The 14,700-nt window shown below is 46.2% G+C and overlaps 1 protein-coding gene across 2 annotated transcripts in view; it reads left to right on the forward strand.

The window, feature by feature from the left end:
• Nucleotides 1–14,700, forward strand: part of SLC12A8 (solute carrier family 12 member 8) — a 138,596-nt gene that overhangs the window by 82,331 nt on the left and 41,565 nt on the right. For both annotated transcript variants that reach the window (XM_032869446.1, XM_032869447.1), the window contains exons 7-8: nucleotides 9,927–10,014; nucleotides 11,609–11,696. In XM_032869446.1, the coding sequence (XP_032725337.1) occupies nucleotides 9,927–10,014; nucleotides 11,609–11,696 (176 nt within the window). The remainder of the gene's footprint in view (nucleotides 1–9,926; nucleotides 10,015–11,608; nucleotides 11,697–14,700) is intronic.

Below are 14,700 nucleotides of genomic sequence, written 5' to 3' on the forward strand. Positions count from 1 at the left end.
AGTCTGAGCAGGACTAACATCTGAGAGAAGTTTGTTCAACAAACCTTTTGTCTTTAAGACATAAGATTATGAAAATCTTATTTTGTAAAATTCCAGATATAAAATTATAATATTGAAGAAACTATCTACACAGGCTTTTTTTTTTTTAGCCCCACCCTTCTTAGGAGATATGCTTCCCCGTCCTCCCACTGCCCCTTGGCCCAACCAGGCTGAGAATCACCAATCCTTTCTGTGACCAACAGGGAAAGGAGGAGCACAGAGAGACTTATGAAGGATTGCTAAAGGTCACCTAGCTAATTAGTGCCCAGGGTTGGGCCACCATTCTGTTATGGAGCACTGCCTCCCTGACTCTCTCTCTCTGTTTGCCAGGGGCCCCAGTGTAAACACAGTAGGCAGGACGAACAATTTGTACCACTTGGCTTTCCCCTGGCAGATGTTCTGTTAAGCGATAAAAAGCATGGATGATTGGCAGTTTCCATGGTGATGGATTTGCCAAGGATTAGCTCTGAGTGAGTCATGGCTGGGGCTCCCTCCAACACCATCCTCTTCTGGAACAAGAGAATGTCCAGACGGTGGAGAGGGGAGCGGAGTTCGGAAGAACAAATACAAGTGCCCCCCCACACACTCTGTGTCTCCATCTCCAGTCAAAGACATACGACTTAAGTTACTTCAGATATTTTATCTCAAGGGTAGGACACTTCCTGTAAGGAGCAGCCGAAAACTAGGTTTCAGTGGCTTCTCTGGATTTATGAGTCCTGTCCTTCTGTCCTTCTGTCCTTCTCCCTCCAGTCCACCACACCCTGGGGCCTTGGAGTAGATTCTGTGTTTGCTTTGTTTCTTAAAGTACTTTCCTTCTCCAAACTACGCTTGCCTGAAACAGCCCAACTTGCCTGAAAAAGCAACATCTGTGCCCATAGGATTCTCTCCCTCTCTCTTTCTCTGTCTGTCTCTGTCACACACACACACACACACACACACACACACACACACACACACACAGCCACTACAGGGATCAGGGACCACAATACGGCAAAGAACTAGGAGAAGGAAATTCATTGAGAATGGGGTCCCCAGGTTTAAGGAAGAGAGAGCCTCAGGTAGGGGCAAGCTGAAGTTGGGGCTCATCCCACGATGAGCATGAAGAGAAAAGGATGCGTTATGATTATTACGCATTATTATTTATTTTTATAGTTCTAGTTATGGAATTAACTTAGAATTTTATCAAAATTATTATGAGTATCTATACTAATAATTAACATTACAACAGTCTGCTAGGCCTGGTGCTGTGGTGAGTGCTTTGCGCTCTGTCCCTCACGTAGCCCTCACCGCTCAGCCCCACTGCTCCCATTAGAGGCAGACTTAGCATGACAGCCGTAAAGCCCACGCTTCGGGGTCCCTGCCTTGCATGAGCTCCTGTTAAGGCCCTGTTCTTAATTTCATATTCTAAGTCTATATATATTTTTTTAAGATTTTATTTATTTATTTGATAGATGGAGATCACAAGTAGGCAGAGAGGCAGGCAGAGAGAGAGGAGGAAGCAGGCTCCCTGCTGAGCAGAGAGGCCAATATAGGGCTCGATCCCAGGACCCTGAGATCATGACCTGAGCTGAAGGCAGAGGCTTTAACCCACTGAGCCACCCAGGTGCCCCAAGTCTATATCGTTTTTAAAGTGTCAGATCCCAGAGAACCTGGATCCTTCCATGGGTTCGGTTATTATTCCATTTTACAGATGAGGGGACAACAACACAGAGAGGTCAGCAGGCCAGGAAGTGGTGGACCCCACTGCTTCTCACCTCCTTCGGAGAGGATGCTGGAAGGGAGAATGCCCACATTCTCTCCCCACCCCCAACCCTGAAGCTGGCAAGTTTTGCTTGAGTCCTGGTGTTTAAGCCTGCCTCCTTAAGGAACCCAAGTGATTTCCAAATGAGGAGGGGAGCCCGTCTCTCCCGAGTGGACATTTATTTAGCACCTACTAGGTGTGGGGCACTGTTCATCCCAACTTCACAACAGTCCTGCCAGGTAGAGAGTCCGATCCCCGTTTGCAGACGAGGAGCCCGAGGCTCAGGGCCGCTCTGCCTCCAGACCGCAGCCGGCTGCTCCCTTCGGCACACAAGGCAGTGGACGGGTTTTGGGAACTTCGGAGCAGGGATAGTCTGTCTGCCTTCATGACAAAGAGAAAGCATAAATTCAGGAACTTCAAAGAAGGAAGAAAATAACATAGAAACAATTAAGCTAGAGCTGGAGGAGAAAATTAAAGGTTTCTAAGGACACGGATGTAGATTAAAAAACTCCCAGGATGAAGCTTGGGAGCTCCTTGAGAAAGAGTGAGGAAGTAGTCCTTTAATGAGCAACTACCAGAGACCAGAAAGGGCTAGAAAAACTATTAGGCTTTTTTACCCCCTCACTGATTCTCACTTTCAGCAACAAAGAAGACTACAGGGTAGGAAGTGGGGTTGTGATGATAGGCAGCAAGTGAAGGTTTTGATCTGTGAGTGCTGGCGTGGACTGGGGGCAGAAGGACATGGCCGCAGTCTCGCAAATGTTGTAAACAAGCTTATTTGACGTTTATATGGGTTCTTAACTGCGGGCGTATTGTTCAGACGTAGAGGAGATGAGTTTCTCTCTTGGCCGTCTATGCCCGTTGTTAGGTCAGACCTTGGCGACGCGGCACTGAGCCCAAGCCCCTTCACCTGGTGGCCCCTACCCAAACCAGAGGCACAGTGTCAGTGCCCAGGAGACTATGGGTGTTGCCGGAAGTTTGTCCTCGTAAACCCAAGCTGGCAAGGTGACAGTCAACACCATGTTACACATTGGTAAAAGCTGAGACAGTAAGCGCATGCTGAAAGGCAGCAGAACTAGACTGGAAGACCAAGTCAGAAGACTTAACCATATGAAGGAAGCTGTAAAGTCACGTGGTAACAAAGCACAGACTATACCGTCATCCTGATGCAGAGAGAAATATGGTTTCGGGTGAAGCAATTAACTGCTTCCCGGAACAGGCAGTTTAAGACCTACAAGGAGGGGAAATACCCTGGACAGGCACAGACTAGTGAGTGGTTTGGAACTGGTGATGAGAGAACCCGCGGGTAAACCAGTGGGCAGTGCTGATCAAAACTGAAAAATTCAACCTTCTCAGGGTGAGGGGCGGGGAGGTAACCCCAAATGAATCATACAGCTACTCTGTATGGAAATCCAAGAAAAGTATGGGTGGTAGAAACCAGGAGACTCTGACGTAGCGGAAAGAACACTGATTTGAGATCAGGAGACTTGAAGATAGCACTGCCATTGGTGCAAAACTTGGACAAAATCCCATCTTTGGGGGCCTCATTTTCCTCATCTGTAAAATAAGAGGTAGGAGTAGATGACTCTAAGACACCTACCAGCTTTAAGAATTGTTATTCTAAGTAGCCATTTTAAGCAGTTTTAGGAAGCCTCCCAAGAAAAGCATGAAGACTAATAGTAACTATAAAATGGACACAGAGTTTCCCACACTGTGTTCCCTTGAATACTAGTAATGAATAAATTTTTCCTTTAAAAAAAAGTGTAATATTGTTAAATAAGTTTTTGGAACCACTGTGTGTTACCTTTCTTAGAGGCGAACGATGAAATTAGCATATCGTAGGCACTGATAAATCCAGCAGTAAAGACCTCTCTACTCGTGTTTAATCAAGATTTTCCCAAGCTTTTTTTTTTTTTTTTTTTAAATATCCATGAAACATCCGGTTCTGGTAAATAGTATTTGTTCTGCTACACCCACCCTAAATCCAGCTCTAACATTAACGATAACATCTTGAAATGGCACCAGAAGCAGATGGAAAGCCAAACTAGAGAATCTCCGTAATACTTGACAAGTGTATCTAAAAAACTACTAAATCAAAATAATTTTTCTGGATCCAACTGACAAGCAAGAAATTTCTAATTCACCAACACTGGAGATCATCTGCTCAGGAATCGTGTAATCACACACGGGTGAAATTCTGGAAGTGACAGCCTCAGTGTGCAAGCCAATCTAACAGGTGTGCCCAGATTTCCCACGTCAGCCAGCCCACAGTAGCCTAGCAGGAGCGACCCGCCTCGTGGGCATTTCCCTGGCTTCGGTGCATTGTGTCGGCGGTACCGACTACCTACCTTCTCGCTTCTCTGTTTTGTCAGAGAACAGAGCCAACAAGCCAGCTTCCTGGCTGTTTGGGTTTGGCCCATTCCACGTGTGTTGTCTCTGCTCCCACTGACCAGGAGCCCTGTGCGCCCCACACCAGGCCAGCTAGCAGACCCTGTAATCAAAGGTTGGGTCTCTGACTGTGTGATTCGTGGGAGAAGAAAGGGCTTTTGTTACGAATGCAGAACCTGTTTGGAAGCAGGAAGCAGTTAGGATTAATCAGTCACTTTCCTAGACAGAGCGTGTATATATACCAGGGGAGCTCTTGGGGGTCTTTGTAAATGATCTGATGAAAGGTACACAAATGATGTGACAAACTGTAGGAGGTACTAAAATGGTAAAGAGTCATTAGCAAGTATGTAATCTCACGATGCTGAATGAATGGGCATAAAATCGCTGGGGGCGGGGCCGGGGGGGTATCTGTGGGCAGAAGGAGGCTGCTGTCGATGGTGGGAGCAATGTGACCAGCCATGTGAGGTACCAGTAAACGTGATGACAGGTGGGAACCTTTGCAGGGGGTCAGAATTCAGGAGGTCCAGGAAGGGCTGCTGTTAGTGGATGAAGTTAGTGGGGTCTGGGAGTCAGGTGAGTGTGGAGATTTGGCCAGGGATGCCCTTGGCACCAGCTTGCTCTGGGAGCAAGCGGTGAAGCCCTAGCCTTTGAACAGAGCCTCAGTGACAGGATCCAGTCCCAGGAACACTGGTCAGAGTGAGGCAGGTCCTGGGTATCCTTTTGTGATTTAAATAAGTTCTGCATCTGACAAAAAAGGAAATCCTACAGAAGTGCTTATGATAGAAAGTGGTGGTCTCCCACCCCACCCATCACCACCCCCGATACCCTTCCATCCGGGTAACCGCTTTTAATCATTTTCAGCACTTTGGGAGCTAGCTGTGTATTACCAAGCAGGAAGCTTGAACCTGTAACTTGTTTAATGAAAGACATAAACTATTGACTGCATGTTAGGAAATAAAGTTCGCCTTACTTACATGCTCCTCAATCCACTTCCTAATTTTTGAGAGTTACATTGCTTTTTGTTGTTGTTGTTACCCTTTTAATTTTAAATAATATTCTTTTTTTTTAAGATTTTATTTATTTATTTGACAGACAGAGATCACAAGCAGGCAGAGAATCAGGCAGAGAGAGAGGAGGAAGCAGGTTCCCTGCTGAGCAGAGAGGCTGATGCAGGGCTCGATCCCAGGACCCTGAGATCATGACCTGAGGAAGGCAGAGGCTTTAACCCACTGAGCTACCCAGGTGCCCCAAATTTTAAATAATATTCTTAAATCTGTTTTTTTTTTTTTAATCAGTTTTGGGCTACATCCCTTCACTCTTATTGGTGTGGAAAATTGAAATTCAGTGTTGTGTTTTAAGATTAATGTATTAGAGTCATATTTATTTTATGTGTAAAATATTTTTACAGGGAATACTTCAGTTATCTTAAGGGAATCCCTAGTTGGAGGTAATCTACATGATCCCATTATATTTGCATTTTTAGAACAGTATCAGGGAAGCCATAACAAGTTGACAATTAGCAGGTGAGTAGGCAAAATCCCATAAAAACTGTAGTCTATAACTTTAAGTGAACAAACACAGTTTCTCACACACACACACACACACTTACACACACACACACACTCAAATGTATTAAAGTTTTTTAAGTTTATAAGTTAACAATCTTTGTAACTTCAAAGACAAACTGCTTAATATTTTTGGAAATTTCTTTGCTCTTTCTAGCAGACACTTCAATATTCTCCTTTGCAATAATAAGATACAGAATAAGTTTAGAATTACCTTAAAATTTATTGCAACTAGTATATATTCACTAGCCTTTCCTTTATCTACCTCCCAAATGTAATGGCTAGGTTTAAAGGCATTATTAGAATCATCTTTCAAGTTTTCTTCTTAAACTAATCGGAGCTTATAACAGCCAACCCAGAACTGAGTGCAAGAGCATGGGACTAATATTTTTGTTTTTCAGCACTACTACAATGAAGATATTAGTGCTTTCTACATTCCTTCTACTTCCAATTCTTCTTCTTCTTTTATTATTTTTTTGGAGGGGGTATTGGTTCCTAGTATCAGTTAGCTATACCTTGACCTCTATGTTGTTGAGGTAGATAATATTCACATTCTATTTTGTAACTAGAGTTATGTCCTCTGTGCTTTGTCTATAAGTCAATTTTTAGAAGTTAAAAAATACAGTAAACATATGCACAATTATGACGGGTAGCTGTGGTTCAGTGAAAAGTGAAATAGTAGCTAGAATTCTGTTTCTTTTGCTGTGATTCTGATGTGGCCCTTGTGGCATTATCGGAGAATATTTCTAATATCATGGCCAAATGGGTTACTTTTTCTTATATTCCATTAGTTATGTAAAATCATGCCATGACATTTTAGTTTGAGTCATATTTAGACATTGACTTTCTTGTTCATTTTTCCTGGAGTTTCAAGAAACTTTGTTTTCTCTTGTTGCCAAAATATGCAGTTTAGCATGTCCTTAAAAATCATTCATTTTGTTAATCATACTGTTCATTGGGTTGAATCCAATTCCTATCCAGAGGCATGCCTCCTGGGGCCTCCAGCCTTCTGCCTCAGTCCCTGCTGGTTTCTACACAGTAACAATGGTGGTTCAGGAACTTTACTTCATCCCTGAGTCATCACCACTCTCATGTTTTCCTCCCTCATTTTCCTGGAGTGCATGCTTTAGTATCTTCCTCAGAAATTATATGTGGGAGGTAAATTTTTTGAGCCCTTGTCTACGTAAATTTGCTTTCACTTACTTGGTAATCTGGCTAAAATTCTAGTTTCAAAATAATTTTTTCTCAGAGTTTTAAAATCGGCACTCCATCCTAGCATTCACTTTTGCCAAAGACAAATCTAATTTTTGTTCTGTTATGTGCTCACTTTTTTACCTTTGGAAATATTTAGGATTTTTCCTGAAATTGCACAATGTTACATTTAGGTATGGACATCTTAAATTTTGTTCTTTGTGCTGTCTGTTCTGTGGAATATTTCAACCTGAAGACTTGTGTCTTCTTCAGTTTGGAGACATTTATTTCTGATCATTTATTATTTATTTCTGGTTTATTTATCTGGTTATTTCCTTTGTTTTCTCTCTTCTCTCTTTTTGGATCTCCTGTTAGTTGGATATTGTAACTCTAAGATAGTTCCTCTGTTTCTCCTAGTCTTTGCTCAAGTTTTTTTTTTTTTAAGATTTTATTTATTTATTTGACAGACAGAGATTACAAATAGACAGAGAGGCAAGCAGAGAAAGGAAAGGAAGCAGGCTCCCTGCTGAGCAGAGAGCCCAATGCAGGGCTTGATCCCAGGACGCTGGGATCATGACCTGAGCCAAAGGCAGAGGCTTTAACCCACTGAGCCAGCCAGGCACCCCTTTGCTCAAGTTTTGTACCCCTTTATCTTTCTGTTCTCAATTCCAGGGTACTTAACTTTATCTTTCAGATCCTCTATTGCATTTTTAATTTTAGTGATTGTGTTTGTAATCTCTAAAAGTTCTTTTTTTGCTCTTGGATTATTTTTTGTTTTCCTTGCACTTTGCTTTATAGAGATAATATCCTTCTCAGAATATGATTTTCTTCAAAAATAGAATATTATTTTCTTCAAAACTCTCCTCTGTGTCCTGATTTATTTGTTCCTTCCAGCCTAGGTTGTTCTATTTTTATCACGCATGTATCTGCTGCTGGTTTTCATCACACCCCTGGCAATCTTGGGCTGCTGGCGTGGATTCCTGGCTGTGGAGTGTGTAGGTCTGCGTCCCTGAAGGGGACTTGACTGTGGCTCATTTGTGAGTACGGCCAGCCCTTGAGGAGGGCTTCACTGGGAAGCAAACATCCATATGGCCAGTCCTCATTTTCCTTGGGTTTACTCAGATACTCTGGAGAAGTTTTCTAAGGCTTTCCTTTCCTTCCCTTTCACCCTGGGTCATTTTCTCCATTCTCCACGTGCCAGACATCTGGAACAACATTTCATCTATTCACGGCTCTCCATCCCAACCCTCTTTGCTTATAGGCATGGATCCATTTTCTCCCTTCCTACCCTTGAATAGGATCTTGGGAAGAAGAAAGAGGAAAGAGAGGTGCCTCATGTGGCACTTTAAACAACCCTTTAAGAAACCTCCATTTCAAAACGATCACTGTAGAAAGCTGGGATGATGTATATAAGCAATAAAAAGAAAAATGATGTTTTTCCATGTTTAGCATTTTAAAATATGTCCCTGTTCCTTTTTTTTTTTCTACCCTATGTATACATTGATCTGTTGTCTTTTTTTTTTACAACAATGGGATCATACCATATGTTCTGTTTTATAATATGCATCTGAAAATGAAACAAGAGGTTTTTAAATATCTTTCCACATCACAACATATCTCTGACAACACAGAGCCCCAGTATTTATGGAATGATATATCATCACTTATTTAACCATTTCCCTATTTGTAAATACTAGGTTGTTTCTCATTCTCACTAGTATAGACAAGCATTTGTAGACATTTCTGGCTACATCTTTGCTCATATTCTTGACTATTTAATGAGGTGGAAGTCCCAATAGTGGTATTGCTGGTCAATGCGTGTGCAGGTCACAGTGCGGGTCCCCCATTTAGGGCACCCTTGGAAATAGGCCCTCGTTAACTATCTGCCTCCCTGTCTTCACTTCACCCCATTCCACCTGCGCTCTTGCAAGCATTATCGCAGGGGTGGTAAGAATATAATTTTCAGAGTCAGACGGGTTGAATCCTAGCTTTCCCACTAGTTAATGTGTGACCCTAGGCTACTTTAACCTCTCTGAGCACTAGTTTCCTTTTCTATAAAATGGGGGAAATAATTCTACTTTTCTGATGTGGTTGTTGTAAGGATTGAACAAGATAAAAAAAAAAAAAATGCATGGAAAACATTAGCCCAGGCACTGTCAGGCTGGAAGTGTTCAATCCTTAATGATGGGATCAGACTTATATCTCTCCCTAAGGCTATGCAAATCTTCCCACAAGGCCACATTTGAGATGCACCCACCCCTCTGTGAGACCTTCCTGATTAAGACTTGTAGAGCACTTGTGGGCTGGACCCACTTTTGTTGTTCAGAACACATAGTCTTACTGGTATCTTGTGTGGGTGAATGTGGACAGACGTGATGATCCCTCCTCACGGTCCCACATGGTGTCCTCCCTCCCCATCATGACTGATTACGACTTTTCACAAATGTTGGGGAATAGAAGCAATGAGGAGAAGGAGCTTGGGACTCAGTTGGTAGCATCACAATAGTTCTTTGGAACTTGTTTAGAGCCCTTTGGTCTCTGGCTCTAGCTGTTGGATAGGACCTGCTCCCAGGATACCTGAACCCCAGTGCAGTCAGTGGGCAAGTAGCTCAGCTGGGGAAGGGGCACCAGGTGCTTTGCTAAGGCTGAGCTTCCCCAGGGAGTTGGGGGGGGGGTGCAGCAGAACTCAGTATGTGGCCACAGGACCTTTGTGCAGCCTGCCAGATGTCTCACTCACCCTTATTACTTAGCACTGGGTCATAAGATGCTTTTGTAGCCAGCAAGGCTTTCCTCCCAAGCATCATCCAACCCACAAAGGTCCCATTCATGCCCCACGGATGCCTCCCCAGTTGCCAGGGGAGATGGAGAAGCTCAGTTGCCAGAACTGCAGATGGGAGGGCTTGCGGTGGGACAGCTTCCAGGAGAGGGCCCTAACGAGGGGAAGGCGATTCATGGAGTGGCGTACACTGTTCACCCACCTCCCCTGTCTGGGTGTCTTTCAGGAGTCATGGCCGGTTTCAACATGGGGGGTGACCTCCGGGAGCCTGCTGCCAGCATCCCCCTGGGCTCCCTAGCAGCTGTTGGCATCTCGTAAGTAAGTTCCCCTGGTGGCCATCAGCTGGAGAGAAGGAGAGAAAACCCCAGGCAAAAGAGGGTTTGCCCCTTTTGTTCCGAGAGTGCCCCAACTGTGGCCAATCTATTTCATATTCCAATTCCCCTTTTAACACTCAGCCAGCTGGAAAATTCACGTCTGGTGGGTTCAGAAGCCTGCCCTTTCAGACCCCCTGCCTGGGAATGCAGGAGGAGGAGGATGGATCCTTTCTTTCCTTTCTCCTCAGCCTCCTGCCCCTCCTCCTCCCCCACTTCCATTTTGAACTTGGGGATTTTTTAACCATTGACTTTCCAGGATCGTTGGGAGGAACAGAAGAGTGAAGAGTTTTGCCCTCAGGTTGGGATTCCTGTTCCAGCTCTGCTGCTGAGTGGCTGGGTGACCTTGAACAATGTACTTAGCTCTCTGAGCCTCTGTTTTCCTTTCTCATAAAATGGGGTTGAGAATATATTTGCCGCAGCGACCGTGGAGTGGCTTCTGTGTGTGAAGGCTCTCTTCCTTCCCCCAGCTCTCCCCCCACCACTCCAAGGCTCTCGGGGTTTCAGTTCCCACTGCGCCACCCTCATGAGCAGACCCAGTGGCCTTGGGTCTGTTTGAGCTTCCAGAGTTCTGTGGAATATTTCAACCTGAAGACTTCTGTCTTCTTCGGTTTGGAGACATTTATTTCTGATTATTTATTATTTATTTCTGGTTTATTTATCTGGTTATTTCCTTTGTTTTCTGTGGTGCTCTCCGTACCACAGGAAGAAGCTTCTCTGCCTTCACTGGGGGGGATGCGAGAGGCATAGACTTGATGATGACGTGCCTGTGTTACTTTGACCGTGGTACTTTAAAAATACAAATGTGTGTTTCACAAAGTTGAATTTGCTCTTAGCTTATGAGAGTGGCTCCTGGCATCCGGTACACAGCACCAAACCGACCAAACCGTGTGCCGAGAACGGCTGCGTGCCAGCCAGAGGATGAAGACTGCAGAGAACGCTTGGGTGTTGGGAAGAACAGAGAAGGAAAAAAACCCTGCCTCGTTTTAGGGTCAGAGCTGGGAGGTCCCAGTAGGGAGACCCTTGGCCCATCCTCTCACTGCCCAGATGGGAAGGAGTCTGTGGGGTATCATGTGACTTATTCAAGGTCACCGGGTGTCTAGGGGCAGGGCCGGGTCATGGCTGCCCTTTTCACACTTGACCCGGCTCTCTGTCATCTGGGATCCAAGGAACAGCAGCCTAAGAAACCTGAAAGACATCTGCGTGTTCTTCGGGGGTGCGAAGGGGGGGCTGTGGGGTTGCCAGTCAACCCTGCCTGAGTCCCGGCCACCTGGAGGCCGGGGGTCTCCGGCTCCCCACTCCCAGCACCCTCAGGGCATCTCTCTTTAATGTAAGAAAGAGACAAAACAATGATAAATTCTTTGGCAAGAGATAGGCTAGAGGGAAAGTAGTGCTGGAAGTCCCCTCAGACAAGGAGGGAGACTTCATGACTGGCCTTTGTCTGTCCTTCCAACCGAGGGGCTGAGTGAGGTGGGCTGGCATGGGCTTGGCGCACATCGGGGGTGTAAGCACTGTTCCACTCTTGGGGTTTTTGCAGGTGGTTTCTGTACCTCGTATTCGTCTTCCTGCTGGGCGCTGCCTGCACCCGAGAGGCCCTTCGCTATGACTTCCTGATAGCGGAAAAGGTGGGTGAGTCTGCACTGCCCACCAGCTCCGTCTGATGGGTCTTTCACTGGCTCCCATCTGCAAATGGCTGCCTCCCCCTTGCAGTCCTGCCTGGGGATCCCGAGAGGCCTGGGCCCTGGACTGAAGTGGGGGGGGTGCTCAAAAACACAGAAAAGGTACAGGTTTTTCTTACAGAGCAGGGACTATGTAAGAGGAACACAAGCATCTCTTCATGTCAAAACTCGGGACAGAAACAAAGGGTGCCATCAGCGAAAACCCCTAGCTCAACCAGCCCTTCATTTCTGCCGCTCGCCTCACCTTCCACCATGAGCAGAAAAGGGCTGCTCACTGGAGGCTGAGGGGTGGGGAGGAGGCAGCAAAGTGGAGGGAGTTGGAGGAGGCCCAGCGCTGGAGGGAGGCCCACCCTGCCCTCTGCAGACCTTGGCTCCTGAGGCTCTCCCCAGGGGTGGGCTGGGGTTGATCTGGCTGTAACACCCTTGTTTCTAGAACAGTAGACCTTGCCAGAAGGAGATTAGCAAATTCCTCACATTCCACAGCTGCCCCTTAACAGGGCTGGAGGTCAGGTCACAGTCAAGGACACTCATTTGACATCTCTAGAACCTAGGAGAATAAGATACCCAGATGCTTTTCTGGAAATCCCCCCAAATTCCTACCTTCCCTTAAGTTCTTGGAGGAAAAGTGGACCTTGAGATTCCTGTCATTAGTCAGAGAAATGCAGAAGGCTAGGAAAGTTTTCTTAGTTAACTCCTAAGTGTTTCTGCTCCGATTTTGGGAGAAAGTACCACTTTCTCTTGATGTGAGGCTTTGCAAAACCACCTTGCTGATGTTCACGCAGGGCAGCCCAGGGCAGGAAACTGAACTCTTTTTAGAGCTGCACTTGGGCTTTGTTTCCACATTCACACGAGTTTCTTTTTAAGATGTAGGTGGTAGATTAAAGATGATCTGTATTTTCAGGGGTCTTGACTCTGAAAGCAGGTTTCAAAAGGGGGAGCAGCTCAGGTAGTGAGGGCACTCGCACCACCCCCTTCTGGGGACCAAGGTCTTAGACCCCCAGCGAGACACTTGCTCTCAGGGAAGGAATCTGCAGCCCTAATTTATACTCACAGGCGAGCTTCCGTCTTGAGTTTCGTCTCCCACGGGCCTTTTCTCTAATCTAGGAATGAAAAGCTTGGCTGCGTCAGAGGAATTAAAGGCCTCTGGGAATAGCTGATCCTTTGACCAGGGGGCTCTGCTGGCCGCTGTCTGCAACTTGCCAGTGTCTGGCTAGCTAGCTAGTTGGCTCTGCCCGCCTCCAAAGTGGGTTCCTTTCTGGTAGATTCCTTCACAGAGGTCCCTTCAACCATCCAAGACTCTGATCTGGATGGAACAAGGCAAATTATCCCCTGGTCTGGGGCTCCTGTCTCCCCTCCTTCCCCTCCTTTGCAGAGAGAACTAAGAACAGGGATATGGGAGGATAGACAGCCTGTGTCCAAGGAAGGCCGCAACAGGAGAGTAAAAACATGTCTGCGGACAGCTCAAGAAAGCTTTTGTGGGTGGAAATTCCACCACTAGAACTGAGGGAATCTTGTTTGGCGTGCCACCTGTCCTAGGCATTGAAACAGGTAGGCGAGCATTTCGCCAGCAGGGTACCCGCGGAACCATGCTTGGCCATAATGTATGGGAGTGCCGTTGTGGGCACGCCAGGGTGAGAGGTGGAAGGTTTGGTTCCTGGAGAATAGACCATTTCCTGGAAGAGGTGGTTGTAAAGCTTGTAAAATCAGAAAAGATACTGCTCTTGGTTCCCAGTAGCAAACAGGGGCTGGCACAACAAGTAAGTGGACAGTCACAGAACCCACCAGGGCAACTCCAGAACGGGGGAACTGTGCTACGCTGCTGTCCCCCAGGTACCCCCTACAAAGGGACCTCATGGAATATTCCCCCCCCACCCAAAGCCTCCAACCTTGGCTTTCCCCCTTTTTCGTGGCTGGTGTCCCTCCTTGGCACTGACTCGGGTGTAGTAGCTGGTCTAAACTCAGTGGTGAGCTGGGCCATGGCCGATTTTCCTAGCAGTGCCTGGAGAACTGGTGTGTGTGTGTGTGTGTGTGTGTGTGCGCGCGCGCGCACGCTACCTGCACAGGTCAGAAGGTACAAATGCATAGTCTCCTCCATGGTTCCCCCACGTGGCTCACCACCCTGACGTACCACCCTGACATGGATTTAGTAAACTGTTCATCTCAGCTGCTCATCTTAGCTGTGGCCTGGGTTCTGAGCCAGCCCATCTCTGAGCTCTCCTGGGCCCTGAGAAAGCAAGGCCTCCTCAGTCTGGTCTGTGTGTCCTGAGGATCTCACCCTCGGGCAGAGACCAGGCAGGCCTCCAGGATGCTCCTCCCACTTGGTGATGGCTCTCAGGAAGCTCCTCAGTGTACTTCTCGGGCTTTCTGTCGGCTGCCTTCTGCCAGAACACTTATCTTCAGTGGCTGCCCTGGACTCCTTTCCACTGACCTGCAGCTAGTCATTTCATCTGTTTCTTTTGGGGTTTCCTGCAGCTTCTCCAATCTATTTCTAATTATTTGGCTTCCCAGCCTACGGTTTCTCTAAGAAGTTTCTTTTTTGCTTTATATCCCTACCCCACAGAAACTTTTGCCTGGCTCTTGGGGGTCAGTCTCCATAGTGTTATGCTTCTTTTTTTTTTTTTTTTTTAAAGCAGGCTCCATGCCCAACATGGGGCTTGAATTCACAACCTCATGGTCGAGAGTTGCCTGCTCTACTGACAGAGCCAACCAGCCACCCCGTAGTGTTATGCTCTTTCAGAAGTCTTTAGCACATTGTGGCGCCTCTGAGGAAAGTAAAGCGCAATACTTGGTATATAGTAGGTGCTTATTAAATATTGACTCCTCTGAACACTCCTTAACAGGGATAACCTTATAGGTAGGACATATTTTTTTCTTACAAATCTACCATATTTAACTGGATAGGCAAAAAAAGAGTCCATCCCAATATTACTCAGTTATGAAGAGAGGAATT

The sequence above is a fragment of the Lontra canadensis genome, unplaced genomic scaffold, assembly GCF_010015895.1.
Source record: "Lontra canadensis isolate GAN:19392208 unplaced genomic scaffold, GSC_riverotter_1.0 scaffold38, whole genome shotgun sequence".
NCBI lineage: Eukaryota > Metazoa > Chordata > Mammalia > Carnivora > Mustelidae > Lontra > Lontra canadensis.